A 26,187-nucleotide genomic window follows, 5' to 3' on the forward strand; every position below is an offset into this window, starting at 1 on the left:
TTGCCACCACCATATAATTTTATATGCAGGTACAGCAGTTCTGCTTCAAAGTGCTGGAAAGTGTGAGGTATGACTGTTTAGCTGTAAAGGATGAAATACCCTTTTTCAGAAAATTAGAAAAATGAATGTTTTTCTTCCTTACATTATCCCTTTGATTGATTGATTGATTGATTGATTGATAGATACAGACAAAGGTTGAAAGCTAGTTGGCTACTGAGTAGTATCTTGTGATCTTAGAAATTTCATGACCTGAAATTATAAATCTAGCATTACTCGATTTATACTACCTGATGACCTGATGAGACAAAAATGTATCCCATGCTCTCGAGTCCTTGAAATGCCATTTTGGCAAACTCCAAGCGGGCTGTCATGCCTTTTACTTACTTCTGTCAAGCCACTCTAACCGAGCTTCAGGAGAGATGGGAGCTCAGCAGCACCCCATCAATCAGGCCTTAATGGTAGAGAGACCATTGGGTTCTTGGGCACCTCCCTGACCAAGGCCCTTTTTGCCCGGTTACCCAGTCGGTAATTCCGTCTGGGAGTTTTACTTGGCAAATTAAAAATATTCAGTCGGGATCATTTGAAAGAAGTGGATCTTTCCGTGTCTGAATGGGGTTATTTTGTGTATGTATGCTGTAGGACATCCCAGAAGCGCCAGAGAGGCTGATGACTGACACCATTAATGAGCCCATCCTGCTGTGCCGTTTCCCCACGGAGATCAAGTCATTCTACATGCAACGATGCCCTGAGGACCGCAGACTCACCGAATCGGTCAGTCTCCAACTCCGTGTCATCATTGTTATAGTTTTCATTCACTTCACAAGTCATCAAAATAAAATTGGTTATAAAGAAGGCATAATTTGTATAAAGAACACTGTGCGTTAGTCATATTCAATTCAATCCAATTTTATTTGTATAGCGCTTTTCACAGACGACTGTCATAAAGACGGTTTACAGAGTAACACAGAGAATAAAACATCAAATTTGCCTATATTTTTTTAGTTTTTCCACAGTAACTACTTCTTGCTCGTATACTTGCAATGTCCGACTGAGTGTTATATTTCCAATATCGGCCTAAGTTTCAAGAACAGTCCTTGGAACGTCCCCTAAAACCAGCCTACTATCTGTCATTTCACAATTAATGGTTCCAGGATCAATTTAGCATTGTGTTGTAGGCTACAAAGGTAAAAGTTAGAATTTGGCTTGGGAATCTGATCTGCACACGTTTTTTTTTCTTTTCTTTTTTTTCTTTTAAATAGCCATTTTAACAACATTACTTAGGCTGCTGTGGTTCAGCAAGCAAGCTATCTATCACTTCGAAAGAATATATTTGCCAACATATTGTATTTATATGTTTAGATAGGAGACAGGGTATCCTTAGGCTTACTATTGTAAAACGGTATTCAAAATGTCATATTTTCCCAATACTACTGAAACAAACGGTCTTTGTTTCACAAATGATGAAACATAATAAAATGTATGATTTAAAAAAATTGACAGATTAGGTTTTCTTGGGTTGTCGCATTAATTTGGGTTTTAACAATTTAAAATCCCCAGGCAAAGAATTAATTACAATTTCCAAGATATTCTTTTGTTTTTCTAAAACCTGAATCCTCTTAAATTGAGCAGCTTAATTACTGACAGCCCACAATTGCCATCAACTACATGGGCAGGAAACCATTGTACACCTCTTGATCTTGACATTGATCTCCCTTAGAACCTCCTACTAAGCCAATATAATTTTGATCAGGTTGATGTGCTGATGCCCAATGTTGGAGAGATTGTTGGAGGGTCAATGCGTATCTGGGATGCTGAAGAACTGCTGGAGGGATACAAGAGGGAAGGCATTGATTCAACCCCATACTACTGGTACACTGATCAGGTATGCATTTTATGAAGAGAGAAAATTTTAGATTTTTCTTTTTTCTTTTTTTCCTCCAGTTCCCAGGTGGGGTTCTGCCACTACTGTGTCTTTGGGCAAGGCACGGAGCCTGTATTAGAGTAGTAAATAATCTGGTATTGGTGGACATTGTATTGTATTTTCTGATGGTAAATTTTCTATATTTTGATATTTTCTCTGATTTTTCTATTAATTAACCTGGGAGGCCAGTTGTAAATCACTTTGTCATGACATCCTGGTCCTTCATGGGAAATACTGAGCATGTCTGTGAAAGCACAGTACTGAAAGGACATTGTTGTTTTTGCTCTGTTGTCCAGGAAATCTCTCATTTATGTAAGTATTCAAACCCTTTGCCGTGGCACACAAAATTGTCGTCAGGTGCATCCCGTTTGCTTTCATTATCCTTGAGCTGTGTCTAGAACTTGATTGGAGTTCACCTGTGGCAAATTGAATTGATGGGACATAGTTTAGACAGGTACACACCTGTGTATATAAGGTCCCACAATTCACACTGCATGTCAGGACAAGAACCAACCCAAGTCCAAGGAACTCTCTGTAGACATCCACGATAAGATTGTGGCAAGGTATAGATAATGCTAAGGGTATAAAATAAGGGGTGTGTGTTTAAACGGTTAACCGGTTAACCGAAACTTGATTTGTAACGGTTACAAAAAATTGATAACCGATAACCGTGAGCTCAGTTTAAAATAAATGCTTGTTCATCACTAGGCATATTATTGCGGTTCCAAACTATTCTAAACTGGCAATCGACAAGCTTCAGTAGCTTGAGCAAGCAATCGGGCCATTTCAGGGGGTTTAAAATGCAAACACCACATGAAATGAATGCTACAGTATTAGAGTTATCAAATAATTTCTGTAGCTGTTGGTTGATTTATGGCTTATTGTAACGCTATGTCCTTTCTTAAGGTTCACAGAAGATCCATGTTTATTCATTGACACGCAAATTCAAACTACCTGCAAACTGAACGTAGCTTTCCTCTATACTGTATCTACAAATAAACAAAGCAATACATTATTGGGAAATCTTGCACTAAATATTACATTGCGCTGTCCACAAGCAAATCGGTGGCCATTTCAGAGGGTTAAGAATGCAAACACTGCATGGAATTGAATACAATACGGTAGTTGTCAAATATTTTTTGTGGTTTAAATCTGTAGATGTTAGTTCACTTATGGCTTATTCTATGGCGTTTCTTCATCCGTGTTTATTCGTTGACACACAAATTCAAACTAACGACAAACTGAATATCCATTGGATATTGAAAGCGAAAATTCCCCGCTTTCAATTAAAAGTTGACACGTTAATCTCGCCACCACGATTGTCCCATGCTATATAAAATGCATTGGAATATAAAATGCAAGTTTACTGTTACGTACAAAATATATCAAATTGTACGGAGACCTGTATTGGCAGGAAAGTAAAATCATTAGACCAGTCGCCGTGTGTGAAATGGACCCGGTGTTATATTCTATCAGCCAATTAATGCGTGACCACAGAAAGTTGTTCGCAGCAGCATATTTACAGATTACCTGCCAATCAAGTCTCAGGCAGAAGCCATAGGGATGAGGGATGAAAGCATGACGAATTATAATTAAGCGATGCATTTAAAAAAATGACACGCCTAAACTACAGGGATTTCTGCAACTGTGAGGTTACACTACACAATGTCAATGTAAATGTAAATATTTAATTTGGCAATTAGGCTGATTTACCATTCATTATTGGACAATGTTGACATTTAACTCTTGAGATGGCCCAAAATAAAGTTTGAAAATGCTATTAAATTTCTCTAATTCAGTAAAAAGAAAAAAGATACGACCCCAACGCTCATAAGCCGTATCGGTTAACTGGTTAACCGTTTAAAAAATGGGATGGTAACCAGTTACACAAACTGATTTGTCACATTTTTAGCTTTAAGTGTTCCCAGGAGGACAGTGGCCTCAATAATTGTGAAAAGTAAGAAGTCTTGAACCTTCCTAGAGTTGGCCATCCGGCCAAACTGAGTAACTGGGCAAGAAGGGCCTTGGTCGGGGAGGTGCCCAAGAACCCAATGGTCTCTCTACCATTAAGGCCCGATTGATGGAGTGCTGCTGTGCTCCCATCTCTCCCGAAGCTCGGTTAGAGTGGCTTGACAGAAGTTGCTGGGCAGAGGTCTAAGCACTGTGTCTGGCGAACACCAGGCACTGTTCATCACCTGGCTAATACCATCCCGACGGTGAACACCAGGCACTGGACTTAAACCCCATAGAACATCTGTGGAGAGACCTGAGAGAATTGGATAAACTGCCCAAATCCAGGTGTGCAAAGCTTGTATAAACTTACCCAAGAAGAGTTGATGCTGTAATTGCTGCCAAGGGGCTTCTAGAAAATATTAAGTATGAATTAAGGGTCTGAATACTTATATAAATGAGAGATTTCAGCTTTAGATTTTTCTAAAAACATGTTTTCACTTTGTCATTATGGGTTATTGAGTGTAGATTGCTGAGCAAAAATTGTATTTTATCCATTTAAAATGAAACCTACAACACAGTGTGCAAGATGTGAAAGTGAAATGTTTCAGATCAAACAAATTGAAATATTATTCAAAGACAACACAAGTAAACACAAAATGCAGTTAAGTGAAGGTTTTTATTATTAAGGGATAAAAAAAATACAAACCTACATGGCCCTGTGTGAAAAAGTGATTGCCCCCTAAACCTAATAACTGGCCACCCTTGCGACACACTTGCAACAACTGCAATCAAGCGTTTGCGGTAACTTGCAATGAGTCTCTTACAGCGCTGTGGAGGAATTTTGGCCCACTCATCTTTGCAGAATTGTTGTAATTCAGCCACATTGGAGGATTTTCGAGCATGAAGCGCCTTTAAGGTCATGCCACAGCATCTCAATAGGATTCAGGTCAGGACTTGCTGGTGTGTTTTGGATCATTGTCCTGCTGCAGAACCCAAGTTCGTTTCAGCTTGAGGTCACAAACGCATGACCGGACATTCTCCTTCAGGATTTTTTGGTAGACAGCAGAATTCATGGTTCCATTTATCACAGCAAGTCTTCCAGGTCCTGAAGCAGCAAAACAGCCCCAGAACATCACACTACCACCACCATATTTTACTGTTGGTATGATGTTCTTTTTCTGAAATGCGGTGTTACTTTTACGCCAGATGTAATGGGACACACACCTTCAACTTTTGTCTCATCAGACCACAGAGTATTTTCCCAAAAGTCTTGGGGATCATCAAGATGTTTTCTGGCAAAATTGAGACGAGCCTTAATGTTCTTTTTGCTCAGCAGTGGTTTTCGTCTTGGAACTCTGCCATGCAGGCCATTTTTGCTCAGTCTCTTTCTTATGGTGGAGTCATGAACACTGACCTTAACTGAGGCAAGTGAGGCCTGCAGTTCTTTGGATGTTGTTGTGGGGTCTTTTGTGACCTCTTGGATGAGTCGTCGCTGCGCTCTTGGGGTAATTTTGGTCGGCCGGCCACTCCTGGAAAGGTTCACCACTGTTCCATGTTTTCGCCATTTGTGGATAATGGCTCTCACTGTGGTTCGCTGGAGTCCCAAAGCTTTAGAAATGGCTTTATTACCTTTTCCAGACCGATAGATCTCAATTACTTTCTTTCTCATTTGTTCCTGAATTTCTTTAGCTCTCTGCATGATGTCTAGCTTTTGAGGATCATTTGGTCTACTTCACTTTGTCAGGCAGGTCCTATTTAAGTGATTTCTTGATTGAGAACAGGTGTGGCAGTAATCAGGCCTGGGTGTGGCTAGAGAAATTGAACTCAGGTTTGATAAACCACAGTTATGTTTTAACAGGGGGGGCAAACCACTTTTTCACACAGGGCCATGTAGGTTTGGATTTTTTTTTCTCCCTTAATAAAAACCTTCATTTAAAAACTGCATTTTGTGTTTACTTGTGTTGTCTTTGAATAATATTTAAATTTGTTTGATGATCTGAAACATTTAAGTGTGACAAACATGCAAAAAAATAAGAAATCAGGAAACACTTTTTCACACCACTGTGTGTGTGTATGTATATATATATATATATATATATATATATATATACACTGCAGTCCGTAAGTTTTTGAGCAGTGGAACAATTTCTGTTCTTTTGGCTCTAGTCTAGCATGTTGGATTTGAAACAAAACAATGAGTATAAGGTTAAAGTGCAGACTGTCACATTTCATTTGAGGGTTTTGACATGCATATTGTGTGGACTGTGTACAGCCCTTTTTATGCATAGTCCCCCAAAGTAATTGGAAGAATGAACACAAACTGAAATAGTCTACATTTTCTGTATTTTTTCTGGAGATCCTTTGCAATCAATGCCTGCCTGTTCCAGAACTCTACAGTTTTTCTGTTTTTTTTAATGCAGCTGTAACCTGGACATTATATATCCTGGGTTGTTCTTGATGTGTTGAACAGTTACAAAGTGATTCTTCTCTGTCACCCACTACACTGGTCTTCCATGGTCTACCAGGTCATTTGCCATTGCTGGGCTCACCAGTGCTTTCTTGCTTCTTAACAATATACCAAACAAATGCAGCTAACGATGAAACTTAACCCACTTGTCCAAGAAACTTTTGTGAAGCAAATTGTCCAATTACTTTTGGTCATCTAAAATTGGGGGGGACTATGTATAAATAGGGCACAGTTCATCCAATATGGATGTAAAAACCCTCAAAGCTGAGAGTCTACACTTCATCCACATAGTGATTTTATTTTGACCGTTGGTTTGGTGGAGTACAGGGAGAAAACAAGTTTTCCTATAGACTGCACAAATGGGCAGACAATGCTGTATGCAACAATGTAAATCGTCAGTCTGTAATCATAATCACCTGTTCAATTGGAAAGTATACAATTACTTTTACTATTTTACAAATTACTTATGCGCTTGTGGAATGTAGGATTGGTTGTATGTATAGTCTGCAGCTGATGTTTTTTTAATTTTTATCAATTTCAGCGCAAGTATGGGACATGCCCACATGGGGGATATGGCCTTGGGCTAGAGAGGTTCCTGACCTGGCTACTGAACAGACACCATATCCGGGATGTGTGCCTCTACCCCCGTTTCATCCAGCGCTGTCGCCCCTGAACTACCCTGACATTTATTTTATTCAAATCTGTTAGAACTGCTTAAAATGCTATTAGATCAGTGAGTCCACTAGACTGCAAAAAATGTGTAAAAATCTAAATAAAACTGGGAATGCTGCAAGTTCAAATTGTCAGTGTTTAGCAAAATATCAATCTACCAATAAATCCACAGAATTGATGTCTCATCCAGTGTTTGAGAATCATTTGAATCATTCGCTGTCAATGATGGCTAAAGCCAGAACAGACGTTTACTGGTTGAAGAGACCAGTTCCGGTAAGCATCCGTTCAGGCTAGATGGCGTTCTGCTATTAATCGAATCAAGCCTACAGACTATAACATTATCGTTAATCTCATCACCCCAATTTACTTGTCTGACTATTTACTTGCTATCTGGCTATGGATAATTTTGCTAATGTAGCAATGAGCTGTACTTATCTTGTGTAAATATAGCTAATGTTAGCTGGCGAGTGTAACCGCTTCAGCGATGGCAATGTTTTTCATTTTGGCGTGGCCTAGGATTAACAGTGATGGGCTCCTACAAATACAGCTCAATATTTATAATGCTGTTATTGCTGTACTCGTTATCCATTATTACGGCCGTATGATAACTAGCTAACATTAGCTAACATTACGTGGAGTGAGCAGCCAAAAGTGAAAAGTGAATGCATAAATAATTAGGACAGAACTGACCGGCAAGTCTCGAGTCTGCTATATTAATAAATTCTGGTTTTACTTACACACATTATACATTTATAATACATACATGTATAATATGTACAAGTAAAAGACTGACATAAGCTAGTGATAAATTACAGCTAGCCCACTAAATATGTGCATGTAATTAAAGTATCGGTCATGGTGTCTGAAACAGATAAATTAATTTGCAGAGTATGAGTACATAAGGGCTGTATTGGCACTGATACCAATGCTTCAGATAGTATCAGTGCACGGCTAAACTAAACCTTTCTGTGAAATTTAATGTGCATATAAATGGTAGCTATTATGGACTTGACACAATAAAATAGTAGCAGTCCGCAACTATTTTCTAAATGATTAAGCATAACTGACAGTCAAACTTATTAATGTGTCAATATGTTTTGTGAAGTAATGCATTATTTTATAAAGTAATGCTGTTCAATATACACTGAGTGAGCACTTCATTAGATATTTATTAGACATGTTCATCACATTCATCTATCAGATGCTCAGACCTGGGCGTGGCCGAGGGACTCCACAGCGCCCCCTATTGCTTTGTCTTCTATTGTGGACAGGCACTTTGATCTACCTTCACCTAATTTGGTATGCATGTGGAGCTCCTCTGGACAAACACATTTCTCATTCGCATCGAATCAAATATGTGAACAGGAAGTCAGCCATTTTGAGTTTTGTGTGTTTTACACGTACTACACTTTTAAGTACTCCTCCTAGGGGGTTCATTGCATTCACACAAAATGTGGTCAAAGTGGTCTCAGGATAGACATGATACTAATTCCGAAGGATATTTTTGATATCTCAAACGGTATGGTCATGGCGAGGTGTACAATTTTCATGTCACGCCGCGCCAACAGGAAGTAGCCATAAATTCATGGTCTGCATTGTCTGATCTGGCTGATATTTTACAAATATGTTCAATTTTAGAGTGTAATCACATCCATATACCAAGAAGAGGTTAATGTTATAGCGCCACCATCTGGCAACAGGAAGTGAGGTTTTTATCATGTTTGTATGCGTTCCTGCTAGGGTATTCATCACATTCACACCAAATGTAGTCATCATGATCTTAGAATAGTCCTGACCCTAAATGACGAAAGGATCTTTGATATCTCAAATGGTTTGGCAATGGCGAGGCGTATAATACACACATTACACCCAAAAACAGGAAGTGGGCTTAATTCCGTTCTACATCATCTTATCGGGCTGATATTTTACAAATATATTCACTGTTGGAGTGCAATCACATCCATATCCACATTCATCTGGGCGTGGCTACACAGTGCCCCCTATGGCTCTTTTCTAATATTGTGGACATATACTTTCACGTCAATGGACCAAATCTGGTTTGCATATGGGTCTCCTCAAAACACACACATTTCCCATTTGCATCCCTTAACTTTTCTGAACAGGAAGCAAGCTATTTTGGATTTTGTGTGTTTTTAAGTGTTTTTTCACGTACCAAACTTTGAAATACTCTTCCTAGGGGGTTTGTCACATTCACACAAAATATGGTCAGCATGACAGGAATGGTATGGCTATGCTCAGCCTAAAAATGTACATGTAATGCTGCCCAAACAGGAAAATTATGTATTAAATAATTTCAAAAAGGTATTAAATTCTACATTGCCTGATTTTGAGGCTACAACTTTTCACATATGTTCATTGTTGGAGCGTCATCACATCCATTAAGCAATAATAGTTCACTATTTTCGCTGGAGACTCATTATATCCAGTCTTAAAACTTCAACGCAAGTCGCAACTGACTCTCCGATTTCTAATACACGACTGCCATCTACTGGCAAAGGTTGGTATTGTTTGTCTTTTTCTTGGATAAAGTTATTTCTCAACGACAGGTTTTGTTTCTTTTTGCGAGACAGTAACCATAACGATGTATGAGTAACAGCGGCAGCCGACGTAAAAGATTAACACATATAATGCATATCTTGCATTGACGTTCAATGTTATTTGGTAAAAAAAAAAAAAAAAGGATTGTAGCATTTTAAGGACGAAAAAGTGGTACTTTTATTTTTTTCTTCCTTCAAGTGATTTTTCAACGATAGGTTTTTTTATTTTTATAGCGAGCCAGTATGCATAACGATGTATGATTTACAGCTGCAGCCTACGTGACAAAATGTACTGACAACACCCAGCCCGACGTTTCTTTGCATCTATTTTCATTATATGAATTGAATAACTAAAATAAATATTAAAGACTTAAAGACAGGCTTTAACTGTCAGGAGAGTATCATATATTTAAAAGATTAACACATGACGTCAAAAACAAACGTTAGCTTCTGAGGTGTCTCAGCTCGAACGCTGTGTTAACATGAGACCGTTATGTTCAACAAAGGTATCGCCTGCAGGTCGTTGCGAGATGACACGCACTGGCTAACAGCAGCCAGCCTGTCCACTGTCTGTGTGAGTCAAAAAACAGGTCAGCTACTTTGGTTTACATGAATAGAAAACCTTCAGTTAAATCGCCAGCTATGTTAGTTTATTAGGCTTGTCATTAAACACGAATTAAGAGAACATACAATTTCGCTAGGAATGGTAACTTAATATGAAAATACCGTATTGAGGGCAGAGAGTTGGCATCTCCTTTAGATTTGGCTGAAAAAATGCGTTTCAGGCAGCATAATTACCGGTGAAATGGAAAAGAATGATGCTGGCTAACAAGACGTTTAATGCAATATTATCCGACACTTCATAGAGAAATTATTTAACCAAGATAAAAGGAAACATACAACTTTTTGCCAATAGATGGCACCCGCGTATAAGGTGGAGTATAGCGTAATGGTTAAGCCTGTGGACTAAGATACGCAAGTTCCGCGGTTCGATCCCTGCTGAAGCCACAATAAAATGGAATAGTTTCTTTAAGCCAATGGTTTTATTTTGAGTGCATATTTATAGCCGAATGACTTTTCAAGCATAAATTGTGCGGTGTAAAACTATGGAAATTAATTAATCTCTGCTCTCCATACAAGACTGTAGCATGTTATCACAATGTTCAAACAAGAAGTTATTTTTGTTTCATTCTACATTGTCTGATGTGGCTGAAACTTCACACGTTCATTTTTGGAGTGTAATCTCATCCCTATACCAATAAAGGCTCAATGGCATAGCGCCACCTGCTGGCAACAGGAAGTGTGGCTTAATTTTATTTCACATCGTCTGATTTTGCTGACGCTTTACAGATATGTTCCATGTTGGATTATAATCACATCCATGTTCCAATAAATGCTTAATATCATAGCGCCACCTGCTGGCAACAGGAAGTGGCCTTAATTTCACTCGACATGTTCCGATGTGGCTTAGAATTTAGAAATAGGTTTATTATTGGAGTGTAATCAAATTCAAAAACCATACATGACTCAATATTATAGTGCCACCATCTGGCAACAGGAAGTGAGGCTTATATCATTGATGCATTCCAATAGCAGCACCAACATCTTCATTGATCAAAGGGGAATTCCTGTGCACACTATACATTGTCCAGGAAGGTGATTATGTCCAAAGTGTGTACATATTGTTAAACATGTCATTGGCACAACTATGCCACCAAGGCGGTTGCGCCCATGGTGCTTGGGCCCGTTCATTGCTGCTTGCAGCTATATTTGTGATTGTAATTGTAAACCCGTTTTTAATTCCAAAGCTATTGAGTCACTCATTAGTTCATTTTTCTGAGACAAAAAAGTGTCTTAACTAAAATGCAAATGTAAAAAAATTATTCATATGATAATTTTCCATATGTTCCCAAAAATATCATAATGCAAAAAAATGTTTTGTGGCCACATTCAAAATATAAAATGTATTTTCTATTGGAGAATTTCCCTATTAACACTCACTCCGGTACAGTAGGTGGCGATATGTCCCTTGGTTGACCATAATAAACTCAAACGAGAAGAAGCAGAAGAAGAAGAAGAAAATGGCGATGTACAGAAGCTTGATCATGCGGCCACCTCTAACAAATCGTGTGATAATCTTGAGGCGCAAGCGTAACCTTCATTCACACCGTTTAAAGCCGGAGTCTGTATATCCCCTCATCGTACCATCCAAGACCGCAAAAAGTAGAATAGCAAAGAGACAAAGAGAGGAAGATTACATGAATGAAGTTCGTTCCGCAACGGTAGATGACAAACTACGACTACTCACCAAGATTCAGCGAATGAAATACATCATGTTCCCACAGACATTTGCACTTAATGCGGACAAGTGGTACCAACACTTTACCAAGACCGCATATTTGCATGGTCTTCCTGATCAATTTTCAGTTGAATTAAGTGAAAACACAATGTTTCAAGTCTCAACGAAAGCGCCAGTTAACGGTGACGATAAGGCCCTTTTAGATCTCCGGTCCTTGGTCTGCAATTCGATTCTGCAGGAGAACATGTACCTGAAGAAAACTAAAATATTTCTACAAAAAGAGCAGCAAACGTTCGCTTCACCGTTCCTCGGAAACCTTGTCTCTGGTATCGCCAGCGCCTTGGCCAAATACAGCCCTTTACTTAAAGTGTCATGTCTCGGTAAGCATAACAACGAACTATTTCATTGTATTCATATTTTTAAATGTATTTTAACGTTAATGTAGCTAACGTATGTTGTAACATTTATTTGTGGATGCTACCTGTCATACATACCTGTCCAATGGCGTATCACAGAAAGAAAGAACTTGCTTGTTTTCTTTTAACAGAACTTTGCTGGAAATAGAGCTCAGGTTGCAATATTAAAATAAAACACGGTTCCCATGTGTCCGTTTTTATTTGAAAGTTTGTTTTGGTAGGCGTACAATTTGTTGTATTTTACGAGCACCTTTGATGCTTCCGTAACTGGGGAGGCTGCGCTGGGTGTCTGCACTGTTGACAGGGGCCATCTGCACAACTGACAAGGATAAGAATGTTGATCCCAGTGCCTTCCAAAATCTGTATAATTATTGTATTTAGTGAATTCATTTTTTCTGTTTCGGTCTGTAATTGTTCCTGAGTTTGCACCGGTAGCCTACTGACTTGGAAAAAAGTGTGAAAATGGGTCGTTCTTTGTTTTCGAGCTCATGGCTTGAACACCCCAAATATAAAACCTGGATCGCTTCTGACCCCAAGTCAGAAGTGATCAACACTGAAGCGCTATGCAAAATATGCGCCAAATAAATTGATATCGCCGGCATGGGAGAGGCAGCGTTGGCGTCAACCATCTGCAGAGCAAAAAACATGCAAGTCTCGCTGCCAGTGCTTTGATATCGCCGCCGATGTCTTCCTTTTTTCAAGCGAGAGCTGCTTCACAGTCCAGGTACGTGACAACACGGTTCATTTACTTATGAAATAAGTTAGATAACTCAGCTCAGTGCGTTTCCACAGTGATTCTCTGAGAGTGTATCGTCACGTCTGATAGCTACTGGTTTATGATGTTCGCTAACGTAAGATAAGCGTGTGTAATCTGTCGTAACGTTATGCCGTTGGTAGAGATGCTGATGTCCAAAACAACATTGGGGAGGTCATATACAAAACTTATTTATCGATGGGTAAACACTGCAATGAGCTCTGCAAAGTTATATATTAGATTCACTTGGTTATAAGTTAATGGTTGAATATGATACAACCTGCTAATAAAATATTTTGTAAAGTAACGCCTATTTATTTCCAAATAAAATTATTTGTACAGCTAATAAATACCAATTTAATAAATGTAATTTATTTGAATACACTTACTATTTCATGCTTAGACATTTAATTAATGCTGGGTTAAGTACATTGGCTATTAGCTATTGTAAATCAAATAGTTTTAAACTTATAAATGTTTATTTGTTTCAGCATTTCAACTGTCACCCCTGCCGCTGCTTCACATGTAACTGCATCAGCTGGAACCCCTGCAACTGCTGCTGCCACAACCTCTCCCATAGCAGGCCTCATGCACAGCAATGTCCTGACTGCTGAGATTTACTGGGCCCTGGATTTAATAACAAAACGCAACTCTGCATTTGGTTATTAACGCAGAGTTGCGTTAATTAAAAAGTGACTAGATGTCCTCATCCGCTTTTGGGATGGCGACGAAGTCCATCGCAGGTATTTTGATTCTTATTTTCTTGCCACTGCTGGACACATGCCTGCGTGAAACCTGTGAAGCAACTGGAGCTTGTGGAATCCTCCAGTTGTCTACGGATGATCCAGCTGTCAACTGGAAAGCATATGACATGTTATCACACATTGAGCAGGAAACAGGCAGGTAATGCACCATGAATTTAAGGCTGGAAGCCCAAAGCAAACTGGGGAGTAGAAAAAAAGCTCAGAGTTCACTTGTTTGGCTCTTCAAAGACTCATCAGCCAGGCATGAAGACTTGCCACTGGCTGCCACCACTTCCCAATGCTGTCAGCATCGCTGGCTTGAGAATGTGCCTGTCACAGAGAGGGCAATAGAGACTTGGCCACATATTTCTGAATGTGTGAGAGCCAAACAAATCCCAGAACCAAAAACAAATCCTTCACTGTTGTTTCAGAAAGCTATGATGACCCATTATTTATTACAAAGGTCAAGATCTTTCTCTCCATTGCTAAAGATTTCCAACCTCTTCTTGAGAAATACCAGACTGGCAGACCAGTACTGCCATTCCTTGGAGAGGACCTTTTCAAGACCCTTATAGATCTTATGAAGAGGTTCATTAAAGAAGATGTGATGACCCAAGACACCTCGGCTGATAAGCTCTTCAATGTACAGGCGAACAACAGTGGAAACCACAGAGTGGCATCAAAGGTGAATGTGAGCTTTCTGGCTGAACGAATTCTAAAACCTTAAAACCAGGTCTCTGAGAAAGAGGAATTCACTGCTCACTCAAACGTGAAAACTGGAAGCAGGAAACTGTGATGAAATCCTCAAGCAGTTCAATGACTTTTCTGTAGAGCCCCTGAGGAGTTCTGATTCTCAGTCGAGGCTGGATTGCTTGCTGTACAAACATATGGCAAAGAAACAAGAGTGGAAAAGGCTGTGAGCTTTGGTAGAAATGCTTCTCCTGCCCCCTCATGGACAAGCTTCAATTGAGCATGGCTGCTTGGTGAACAGAGAGATTGAAGTTAAAAATATGAAAGAGCTAACCCTTGTTGCTCAAAGGATCATCACAGACTGTATCAATTATGTAGGAGGTGTCACAAACATTTTTATGACAAAATAACTTTTTGCATCAACTTCAAGGCAGGGATACAGGGCATTCTTGGATGAAGAAAAAAAGTGTTGCAGAGAAGAGAGAGGCCTTCTTGGGAGAGGTGGACAAATAAAACAAAAAGACATACAGGTGAACATCAATGGTCTCTTATCCTCTGCCTGAAAAAGCGAAGAAGGCAGGCCAGATCACCTTGATATCTCCGTCAAATGCCATGAGGAAGGCTGCCAAATAGCGAGTGGAGCGGACCAGTCCAGAAGAATCTGTAAAAGTTAGGTGACCATTACCAAGACAAGGCCTCGATGCTCTTGGGCTTTGGAATTGATATTATTGGTTCTGTCTGAGAAATGCCAACATTACTTTCGGTTGGGAGAAGGTTCACAGCAAAATGCATGACCGGGTTATAATAAAGCAGTGGGCTACCGTTGTGGGAATGGTAGGCTGAATCTCAATGTCCATCTTCTGTACTGAGCACTTCCGTACTTTAAAGGAATACTGTCACGCTTGTTTCAGTTGGGATTATTTGGATTAAATGCTTAAATTCAGTGTGTAGGCCTTTTTAATATCAACGTCCATGTAGCTGTTTCTGAAATATTGGGCCAAACTTTTAAGGGCAAATGCATCCAGTGATGTCACTGGATGCGTGTGGCTTGAATCTCCAGCCTGTGTTTCCCAGAAGGTAACGGGCACTCAAAATCCACCCTTGAATGCAGAGACTGGTTTATCGCGAGTGAGCATTTAGTTTTACTCAAACTTGAACCACGTGTCTTCCAGCTTGTTGTCATTGAGAGGTTGCTGGTTTGGAGGATGGCTAACTCGCATGATTTGGGAGGCGTTTCAGTTGTCATATACGTTGGTGAGACTGATGCATATACACTCGTATAGCATCAGTCTCAAATGGATTTTAATCTGTTTGTAATGCTGTTTAGGTGCATTTACACCTGCATTTTTATGTGGAGAAGTCCATACATGTTTCCATCTGTGCTCCTTGTGCTTCTATAGGCCACATGCTTTCCAGACACACACAGAATAAAGGGCCTCTGGGCTCAGAAGCATCCTGGACAATTTTTAGATTCAGGTAGGAAGGTCTTGGGCAGAAGTGAACACTGACACAGGCTGCCAGTTCAATAGAGTAATTGCTGAGCATGGTTGTTTTATAATCTTTTCAAGGGGAAAATTAAAATATGCTGGTGACAATTCCCCCCGGAGCAATGTTGGGATTAAGGACCTTGCTCATGCGCCCAACATCTGTGCAGATCTTATTGTGGCTACACCGGGGCTTGAACCACCAACCTTCCGGGTCCCAGTCATGTACCTTAGCCACTAGGCTACAATGTTTCTCAAAATGTCTCCAAAAAGTCCAAAGTTTGTTAGTATTTAATGGCTTAATAATATTGGAATAAAAGGTAATACAGTTTATTTTCCGAAAATATAGGCCATTTTGAATATGCGGTTTAAATATGGAGCTTTCCAGCTACAGCCCTATTCAAGGATGACACACTAGATGTTCAAATGGAGATTATAATAAAATGAATAACGGCCAATACAGTTACCTATATCATTCAATTCAGTTCAATTTTATTTGTATAGCGCTTTTTACAAAAGGCCTTTGTCACAAAGCAGCTTTACAGAATTAGAAACCGGGCCCCAAGAGTACGCCTAGGGCAACAGTGGCAAGGAAAAACTCCCTGGAACAGGAAGAAACCTTGAGCAGAACCTGACTCAGTAGGGGAACCCATCTGCCGCTGGTTGACACCGGTTTGTAGAAACAATGGTTTTAAACAGAAAACCAGATTAAATAAAAGTACATAAATGTCCAATAACTTGAAGCACAGATGAGGTTGAGGGATGGCAGGAACACAAATGGGTGGCACAGCCTTGGTGCTACAGCTGAATCATATATATATATATATATATATATCATGCATTTTTTTTCATTTCAATGTCAATTAAAATATATATCTTCTATTTTTGTGTATACTACTTCCACTGGTGTAGGGTATCCACTTAGAGTTATGATGCGATGTGTGTTCAGAGATGCTCTTCTGCATACCACTGTTGTAATGTGTGGTTATTTGTATTTATTATGAAGCAATTTGTTCATAATTTCCTCAATTTGCCATATGTGGTCCTCCATAAACTTCAGCCAGTACCAGAGCTAGGTTGCTTTTTATTATGGCTGTGATTGAAGCTACATGTTTTCTTTTTTAGATTTCAATCCACAAGTGAATTTCTACTGGATGAAAGGGGACAGGACTATTCCAGCGGGACACCGGAGAGGTCGAATAGAACCCGTCAGGTTCCAGATTGATGACAAACCCAACTGTCAGATCAGGGTCCCACAACAACTTCCAGAGGTACCAAGTCACCATACTAATCTGATCAGGCACTTGCAGTAGTTTGCAAGACAGGGAAATGTGCAAGATAATTATTAAAAATGGCGTAATTATAAGAAGGAGCATTGCCATTATACAGTGCCATGAAAATGCTTTTCATGTTCTCTATTGAATGTACACTCACCAATCATTTTATATGGTATTTATTAGACTTTTTAAAAACATTTTTTTACTTCTACTGCTGTAGCTTATCCACTTAGGGGTATGATGCCTTGTGAGTTCAGAGATGCATACCACTATTGTAATGTGTGGTTATTTGTGTTACTGTCACCTTCCTGTCAGCTTTGACCAGTCTGGCCATTCTCCTCTGACCTCTCTCATTGACAAGGCGTTTCTGTCTGCAGAACTGCTGCTCACTGGATTTGTTTTTGTTTTTTGCACCATGTGTGACAACTGAAAAAAACAGTAATATCAGGGGCACACAAAAAATTGTGACTATTGAATTAATTTATTCATATATCAATGAACTATGACATCTGAGCCAACATTTTGGAAAAGCCTTTCTCAAGATGGCTGGAGAAAGGCTTTGCCAAAACCTCAGGTTAAGCTCGATATATCAATAAATAAGCCAATTTATTGTAATGCAAACATTACTATGGGCCTATAATATAAAATGAAGGTCAATAACACACTAGGGAAAGATTACATGGACAGAGATTAATCTTAATCCTGGATTAAATGCATCTATGGTAGTTTTTAATGCTAACGTCTATGACCAACAAGCTATCTCTAAAATGCATACAGTTCATGCATTTTGTATGACACTGGAATACTGGAATGTCTATGCAGTGTTATGTCACCTAACAAGACTCGCTGTCCTGCTTGCATATGGAGCTTAAAGATCATACTCGAAGTTTTTAAAAATAATGCAATCTTTTGCTCATGCTCCAGATCAAAACCCCATAAGATGGCAGTTTTATTGAAAACTACGTTGACAATTAAAATGTATGGGGCTTTTCAAGCCAACCTGAAGAAGTGTGTTCTAACATTTATGCTTGTGGTTCTCATCCAACATCGCTACAACTTGACAGTCAACGCTTCCATGATGCTGATTAAACAATGGAATTTGGCAGACTTGTTGTTCACGAATCCTTAGTGACGAGTCTGAGTCGAGTCAAGTCGAGACTCAATTTTAGGAGGCAAACAGACAACACTTTTTACAAGAGTACAGTCCAGAACAGCTTATAGTGCCGTGTTGTGTAAATGCATTTCCAAAGAATTTACGGTCAATCTAGTTTGGCTCATGTTTGACAAATGAGGCCCAGTGTGTTTATTAATGCAACTTCTGAATTGTACATTTTCCACCTTATATTTGAACATGAGTTTTTGAGGCAGAGAAACGTTAGAATATGCCTATTATTGTCTTCGTCTGTGGCGGGGGAAGGGTTGTGTGTGGTGATGGGGAGGCTGGAGTTTGATTGCCCTGCATTGGAAATAAGAGGCTGATAAGCATCTAAACTGCTAGAGATTGAACCTTTTTCAATCTGGCATTGCCATTTTGAGGTTTTCTTATGTCGCAACAATTATTTTGGATGTCAACATCCCGACCGCTAGGGGGCATAGTTTATGATGTTAATATCCTCTTATTAATTTTATTCTGCATTTCTGGTTCTCAATCTCCTTGTTTGGTGTGCAGTTTTTAATAATCTCATTCAAAAGGAGATCCAAAACAGAGTTGATTAATCTTTTTGTGCTGAACCATTTTTTGGTACCTAAAAATATTGAACTCATATGATGACCTCATATGATGCATCATGAATCTTATTGGCAGTGTTATTGGCAGTGCACTATAACATGACCAAAATACATCATTCAATACAACTATAAACTTTGTATCCTTCAACTTTGAAACTTTGTACTTCAAAAGATTGACAAACATATGTTTCATTTAAAAAAGTGAATAAACAAATGTGTATCATCACAACAGGAATGGTTCATCTTCTGAAACTGGCTTAAAAATGTTGCAGAGCTGATTTGGAGGATGAGAAAATTAAGTTTTCTGAAAACCCTGTTGCTGAGAGATTAGATTGGCGCAGTGTAAAATTGCCTGCTGCTATGCTAACTGCATTATCGTTCATTAGCTCACCATCGTCGCAAGGAAATGTAACATTAGGTCATTGATGTTAGCTTGCAAATTATAGTAAACACCTTGCCATTATTTTGCGAGCGAATATAATTAGTATTAGAAATTAGAATTGGAAACTGCATTCAAGACTTCAGTGCCAGGCATCTGTTAATGGAGTAAGACTGGCCCTTTCCATTTTTAACTGCAGCATATAAATAACTGCAGTATTTTGTTGATCAGTTAAGTTTTCTGTGCCGTGGTATAAATGATGGTTTAAAGAAAATATTTAAATGGTTTAAAGAATTGCAGCATCTCCCATTTTGGGATTGAATCAATACTGTGTACTGTGTTTGCACTTTACACACAAGTGCAAATAGAGGGGAGAGGTTTTTTCTGCCAAATAATTAATTATTAAGAAACACATTTTTACAAAAGATGCATTCAACTATTTATTCAATACATCCAGATGCAATGTGGTAAAGTGAATTTCAGCTTCAAATGCATAACTATTTTTAATTGTTAAATTAATATATGAATGTTTTGTGCATAAAGTAAAATGTACTTTTATTTGATGTTATTATAACATGTTTAACTTTCAAATGATCAGTGGCAGTCCATGGTTGAGTTTGGTTTCATGAGAATAATTATTTTGGGGATTCAAGATGTTTTTATTCTTTCCTCTAGATGCTGCCACTAGAGACGGAAATTTCTGCAGAGGTTCCTGAGATCAGATACGGTCCTGAACTGCTTCCTTTGTATAGGAGGCAGTATGAAAACCGCATTTTCACCGGTATGTACCAGATTCTACATCCAGAATTATCTGAATAGCTTTAACCTGTAAACAGTTGTTCAGAAAGACTAGTCCTATGTGCTCACGTTGACTGAAACATGCAAAGTTCTTTCTCAGGATCTTATTTTGCGCAATTCCAGTGTTATGGATGTGGCATTGGACAGAAAATTACAAAGTACTTTAGAAATGTATTCTTTCATGGTCGTGGTAAATATGACAAATAACTTGCGTTATGGATGTGACACATTTTGGGGAGACTATACACTTTCTAAAAACTTAGTGAGTCTTAATGCAGGGTTATTAAAGTTTGATATCCGTGTAATGCAGTAGGCTTGGCTGAGCATAAAAATAGCCATTTTAAAATATATACACTCAGTGAGCACTTCATTTGCTATTTACTATCCACTTAGAGTTATGATGTGTTGTGTTCAGAGATGCTCATCTGCATATCACTGTTATTTGCGTTACTGTCACCTTCCTGTCAGCTTTGACCAGTCTGGCCATTCTCCTCTGACGTCTCTCATTAACAAGGTGTTTCTGTCTGCAGAACTGCTGCTCACTGGATTCGTTTTTGTTTTTTGCACCATTCTTTGCAAACTCTAGACTAGTCTGCATGAAAATCAGCTGTTTTATACTCATACCACCCTGTCTGCACCAATATACAATATGTCTGCAATCAATCTACGGTCAAAGTCACTTAGATCGCATTTTTCCCCCCATTCTGATGGTTGATGTGAACATTAGCTGAAGCTCCTGACCCCGGATTGTATGCATTGCACTGCTGCCACACAATTGCCTGATTAGATAATCGAGGTGTAATAAAGTAATAAAGTGCTCCTGAGTGTATATTTTCATCTTGATTTTTATGAGGAAATGCCAGTATTACGGATTGTTAGGTGAGCAAAAGTATTAGAACATGTGACTGACAGGTGTTTCTTGTTGCCCAGATGTGTCCTGTTAGATTGATTGGTTAAAAAAAATAGTTCTAAATGTCTACTCTTGGTTTTAGCCTTGCGTTTTGCCTGTGAAGACTGCATTTGTGTTAGAAAAGACAAACCAACATGAAAACCAGAGAGCTGTCTTTTGGAGAAAAGCAAGCCATTTGAAGGGTAGAAAAGAGGAGAATTTGATCAGGGCCATTGCACAAGCATTGGGGATAGCTTGTACAACAACTTGGAATGTCCTGAAAAATAAAGAAACCTCTGGCATTGTCCTGCTTTTTTCATCAGTCACTCACTGGGAAATTATAATACTGGCTAATCCTGGTCTTCAGCCCAATTAAGCCTGTGCATTAAAGTACCATTTACTGAAAAACAGTGACAGTGTTATATCAATCTTGTGGCAAGGGGTTCAAGTAAAGTATTATCACATAGCCTATTACATCTTGATATTGCAAGTTGTCTAAGCTTGATAGTTTTTATAAGGCTGAAGCTGCAATAATGTTATAAAAAGAATCTCTGAAGCCTGATAAGTTTGCACTCCCAACGGAAAAGTCAATGCTTTGCCTATGCCTGTGCCACAAATAGAAATGGTACAATTTACATTCATAGATGACACTTTCATGACTGGTACGATGTCTGGACTTTACAACCGCACTATATTTTTACTTTTCCATTTTCTTTTATTAGGGTCCAAACTTGCTGACCCTTGCAGCTATGGCCACACGCAGTTCCACCTTGTAATGGATCGTTTTCTGAGGAGAAACCTTTGCAAGGCAAACCTTGATGACCAGATTGAGGTTCGCTTGAGGGCCAATGCTATTGCCAGTCTCTTTGCCTGGACTGGAGCGCAGGCTGTGTATCAAGGTGAGTACCATGCTTGGGGGGGGGGGGGGGAGGACGACTCAGCGGGGGGAGGCTGGCCACATGCAACAACAGCCCCGATCGCCTCGCGGTCGGAGACGATGCGGCTTGGAGAAGGTGTGCGGATCGTTTGATCCGTTCTGCGCTGGGGGACGTGCTGCTGGGGGATGTGCCGCTGGGGGATGTGCCGCTGGGGGATGTGCCGCTGGGGGACGTGCCGCTGGGGGGGCGTGCCGTTGGGGGCTGGGGGATGTGCTGCTGGGGGACGTGCCGTTGGGGGACGTGCCGCTGGGGGGACGTGCCGCTGGGGGGACGTGCCGCTGGGGGGACGTGCCGCTGGGGGACGTGCCGCTGGGGGACGTGCCGCTGGGGGGCGTGCTGCTGGGGGATGTGCCGCTGGGGGATGTGCTGCTGGGGGCTTGGGGATGTGCTGCTGGGGGATGTGCTGCTGGGGGCGTGGTCGTATGTATGAGATGTATCCTAGATAACATAGGTAATTGGTATAGATTGGCAACCAAATTCAGAGAAAAGGGAAAAGAAATTATAATACAAAAAAACATTAACAAAAAAACCTAGGTTTTGCTGAAAAAGAACGCAAGAGAAATGTGCCATTTAGTCTCACTTTGAGTAGATATCAGAAAATAAAGCCACATGGAAACACACAGTAAAAAAAATCTATTCGTGAAACGGTTATCTTTTTATTATTTTTTATTTTTAAAGATATTTTTTTAGGCCTTTTTCAGCTTTATTGGACAGTATATAGTATAGAGAGACAGGAAGAATGGGAGCGAGAGAGAGGGGAAGACATGCGACAAATGTCAGACGGTCGGATTCGAACCGCCGACGTTGCGGCTCGCAATGAGTATGCGGTCAGTGCTCTACAGGCTGCGCCACCAAGACACCCCGTGAAACGGTTATCTTAGCCAGTATGTTGGCACTCATTGATCGTAGCTACATTGAGGATGAAATCATGGCACAAATAGGCAGCGTTTGTGTGTCCTTTCCACACTGTGTCCTTTTCACACTGTGACAACACATTCATCATACGTCCAAAGGAAGAGCACTTTTAGAGTTACAATGGGCTAAATTTCAATTCAGTAGCCCTTTTCATCATAAGGAGCTTGCATTATCATTGTCGAGCTGAAATGGCTATTTCAGGAAGTAAATACAGTACCAAAATACTCACCTATTTGACGAGGAGGTAACATGCATTAAACACAGAACTCTCAAAAGTGGTGCCACTTGCGGAAGAAATGAAAATAATAGGATTAAATGGAACCACGGGTCCATGTTTCCCTTCTGGTCCTTATACAGATTTGTGAGCTGTCCACTTATGCCTGTAAACTCTCAAAAACTATAGAAAAGCAGGGGGTTCTCCATTACAGCCTAAAAGGTGTGGTGTGCTTCCTCCAGCCTCTCCAGTTGCTATACAGCCTCTGACCTGACCACTGCTGCAAGGACAACTTGGTGTCCCAAACTGACTAACTAATGAACTAAATATTTTTGATCTGTCTATTTGGGTTCTCATGTGGACATACTTATTTTTACAGCTAACATTACAACCAATGTGTCTGAATTTTGCATATACAGTAAACATGACTAATATTTGTCCACAAACCAGTCATATAGGGGCATTGAAAAAATCAAGAACTGGTACTTCCTCAAAGTAATGGTGCACAGTCCATCAATATCAAATGACTACTTGCCGGGTAATATAGCCCCAAAAATGACCAGAATCTTGTTTGCCACCTTGCTAGTATGGAGAGCAGTTAATGCACAAATTTAAACAATATTTTCAGTTACATTTAACAGTTTGGCATTGAGCAGATTGTATTATCGAGGCCAATTAGTGCATGCATGTAGGTTCAGTTTGTATGGATACATTTGCATTGCAATGGCCTTGTATTATGTTGGTTAATAAAACGAAACCAATCGGGTTTGAAGTACTATGAGTAAATATAAAGTTTGATCATTTTCATGCATTTCCTGTATTTTTCAACATTTTCTCTCTCATTCTTATGAACAGGTTTCTGGAGTCATGAAGATTTGACGAGGCCATTTGTGTCACAAGCCATAATCACTGATGGACAGTGCTTCTCTTTCTTCTGCTACCAGCTGAATACACTGGCTTTGAATGACTCTGACAATCCAAGAAAGAACCTTTGCTGGGGCACTGGAAGCATGAGGCTGTACGAAGCCATACAGGATGGGAATGTGATTGGGTTGGACAACAATGTCCTGAAACTTCTGGTCAAGTTCTTGTTAAATGGAGCTAAGGGAGATATATGATATGATGTAGGGGCGACACTGGCTCAGGCGGTAAGAGCAGTCGTCTGGCAGTCGGAAGGGTTGCCAGTTCGATTCCACCCTGGGTGTGTCGAAGTGTCCCTGAGCAAGACACCTAAATGCTCCTGAGGTGCTGTGAATGGTTGAATGAGAAGCAATGGTGCAGCACTTTGAATAAAGGCACTATATAAATGCCAGCCATTTACCTTTTACCATGATGGGAGATATGAATGCAAGTCAGTGATTTTCAGTCTGGGTGAAACAGTAATTAAAGATGGTGTGGTATTCTAAACGGAGTTGTACGCCTTTTTTTTTTTCTTCACAATTTTCAAGCATGTTAAACCACTCGGCATGAGCCCCCCACTGGCCATGAGACCTCCACTCGGCATTAGCCCCCCACTGGCCATGAGACCTCCACTCGGCATTAGCCCCCCACTGGCCATGAGCCCCCCACTGGCCATGAGCCCCCCACTGGCCGTGAGACCTCCACTCGGCATTAGCCCCCCACTGGCCATGAGCCCCCCACTGGCCATGAGCCCCCCACTGGCCGTGAGACCCCCACTGGTCGTGAGACCCCCACTGGCCGTGAGACCTCCACTCGGCATTAGCCCCCACTGGCCATGAGACCCCCACTGGCCATGAGACCCCCACTGGCCATGAGACCCCCACTGGCCGTGAGACCTCCACTCGGCATTAGCCCCCCACTGGCCATGAGACCTCCACTGGCCATGAGACCCCCACTGGTCATGAGACCTCCACTGGCCATGAGACCCCCACTGGTCATGAGACCCCCACTGGCCGTGAGACCTCCACTCGGCATTAGCCCCCCACTGGCCATGAGCCCCCCACTGGCCGTGAGACCCCCACTGGTCATGAGACCCCCACTGGCCGTGAGACCTCCACTCGGCATTAGCCCCCACTGGCCATGAGACCCCCACTGGCCGTGAGCCCCCCGCTGGCCATGAGACCCCCGCTGGCCATACTGGCCATGAGCCCCCCACTGGCCATGAGACCTCCACTCGGCATTAGCCCCCACTGGCCATGAGACCAGCCGGGCTACACACCCCCCCAGCGTGGCCCAGTCGGGCTACACACCCCCCCAGCGTGGCCCAGCCGGGCTACACACCCCCCCCAGCGTGGCCCAGCCGGGCTACACACCCCCCCCAGCGTGGCCCAGCCGGGCTACACACCCCCCCCAGCGTGGCCCAGCCGGGCTACACACCCCCCCCAGCGTGGCCCAGCCGGGCTACACACCCCCCCAGCGTGGCCCAGTCGGGCTACACACGCCCCCAGCGTGGCCCAGCCGGGCTACACACCCCCCCAGCGTGCCCATGACAATCACAGCCTTTGCGGAAACATTGGCAAACAACTCATGTCAACTCGGTACGAGAGATATTACACAAATAAGCATCTCGTTTTAGCATCAATATTAGACCCCAGATTCAAGACTGAATGGATAATCCGAGATGAGTCTGAGTCCTCATTGAGGAAACCATGGGAATTAACCCTTCCAGCGGAACACCCAACACCAACAACGCGGGCCCATCCGACACTGATTCTGAACCAAAATCTTGACTGTTTGGCTCATATTACAGCGAGCAGCTGCACACGCCTGCTGACGCCAAAGGTGAGGTTGAGAAATATCTTTCATCTCCGAGGCAGACCCCGGACGCAGAGGTAATCCCGTTTTGGTAAGAAAACGCCATGTCTTTTCCCCGCCTGGCCAAAGTAGCTTGCAGAGTGTTCAGCATCCCAAGTGGCTCTGCAAGTGCCAAGAGGGTGTTTTCCGCTGCTGGCCTGCTGTCCAGAAGTCACCGCACTAGTCTGAAGTCTCAGACCTTGGCCAGACTTGTTTTCTTGAAAGTGAATGCAAAAGAACTAATGTAGGCCTGTCTATCTAATTCCTTTTTTATTTATTAGGCTATTATTTAGGCTATAGGACGGCAATTGTTAGGCATAGCCTACAGACAATACAGA

At 41.0% G+C, this 26,187-nt stretch overlaps 2 protein-coding genes across 4 annotated transcripts in view; both read left to right on the forward strand.

The window, feature by feature from the left end:
- LOC133140106 (asparagine--tRNA ligase, cytoplasmic-like) overlaps positions 1-7,198 on the forward strand; it is a 34,191-nt gene extending 26,993 nt beyond the window's left edge. For all 3 annotated transcript variants that reach the window (XM_061259682.1, XM_061259680.1, XM_061259681.1), the window contains exons 12-14: positions 640-771; positions 1,751-1,882; positions 6,883-7,198. In XM_061259682.1, the coding sequence (XP_061115666.1) occupies positions 640-771; positions 1,751-1,882; positions 6,883-7,014 (396 nt within the window). In that variant the 3' untranslated portion in view covers positions 7,015-7,198. The remainder of the gene's footprint in view (positions 1-639; positions 772-1,750; positions 1,883-6,882) is intronic.
- A 4,410-nt stretch (positions 7,199-11,608) lies between these two features.
- Positions 11,609-24,502, forward strand: mrps30 (mitochondrial ribosomal protein S30). Its single transcript, XM_061261862.1, has 5 exons — positions 11,609-12,250; positions 17,083-17,228; positions 20,017-20,122; positions 21,751-21,927; positions 23,951-24,502. Exons 1-5 carry the CDS (start codon positions 11,653-11,655, stop codon positions 24,211-24,213), a joined length of 1,290 nt encoding a protein of 429 aa, XP_061117846.1. The 5' UTR covers positions 11,609-11,652; the 3' UTR covers positions 24,214-24,502.
- The last annotated feature ends 1,685 nt before the right edge of the window (positions 24,503-26,187 follow it).

This window comes from Conger conger, chromosome 11, assembly GCF_963514075.1.
Source record: "Conger conger chromosome 11, fConCon1.1, whole genome shotgun sequence".
In the NCBI taxonomy this organism is placed as follows: domain Eukaryota; kingdom Metazoa; phylum Chordata; class Actinopteri; order Anguilliformes; family Congridae; genus Conger; species Conger conger.

Bases quoted from the DNA above. Each gene is read 5' to 3' on its own strand.
- mrps30 (XM_061261862.1), top strand. From the start codon at position 11,653: ATGGCGATGTACAGAAGCTTGATCATGCGGCCACCTCTAACAAATCGT. The intron at 12,251-17,082 runs GTAAGCATAACA...TTTCTTTTTTAG, and splicing joins ACTTAAAGTGTCATGTCTCG to ATTTCAATCCACAAGTGAAT. The intron at 17,229-20,016 runs GTACCAAGTCAC...TCTTTCCTCTAG, and splicing joins TCCCACAACAACTTCCAGAG to ATGCTGCCACTAGAGACGGA.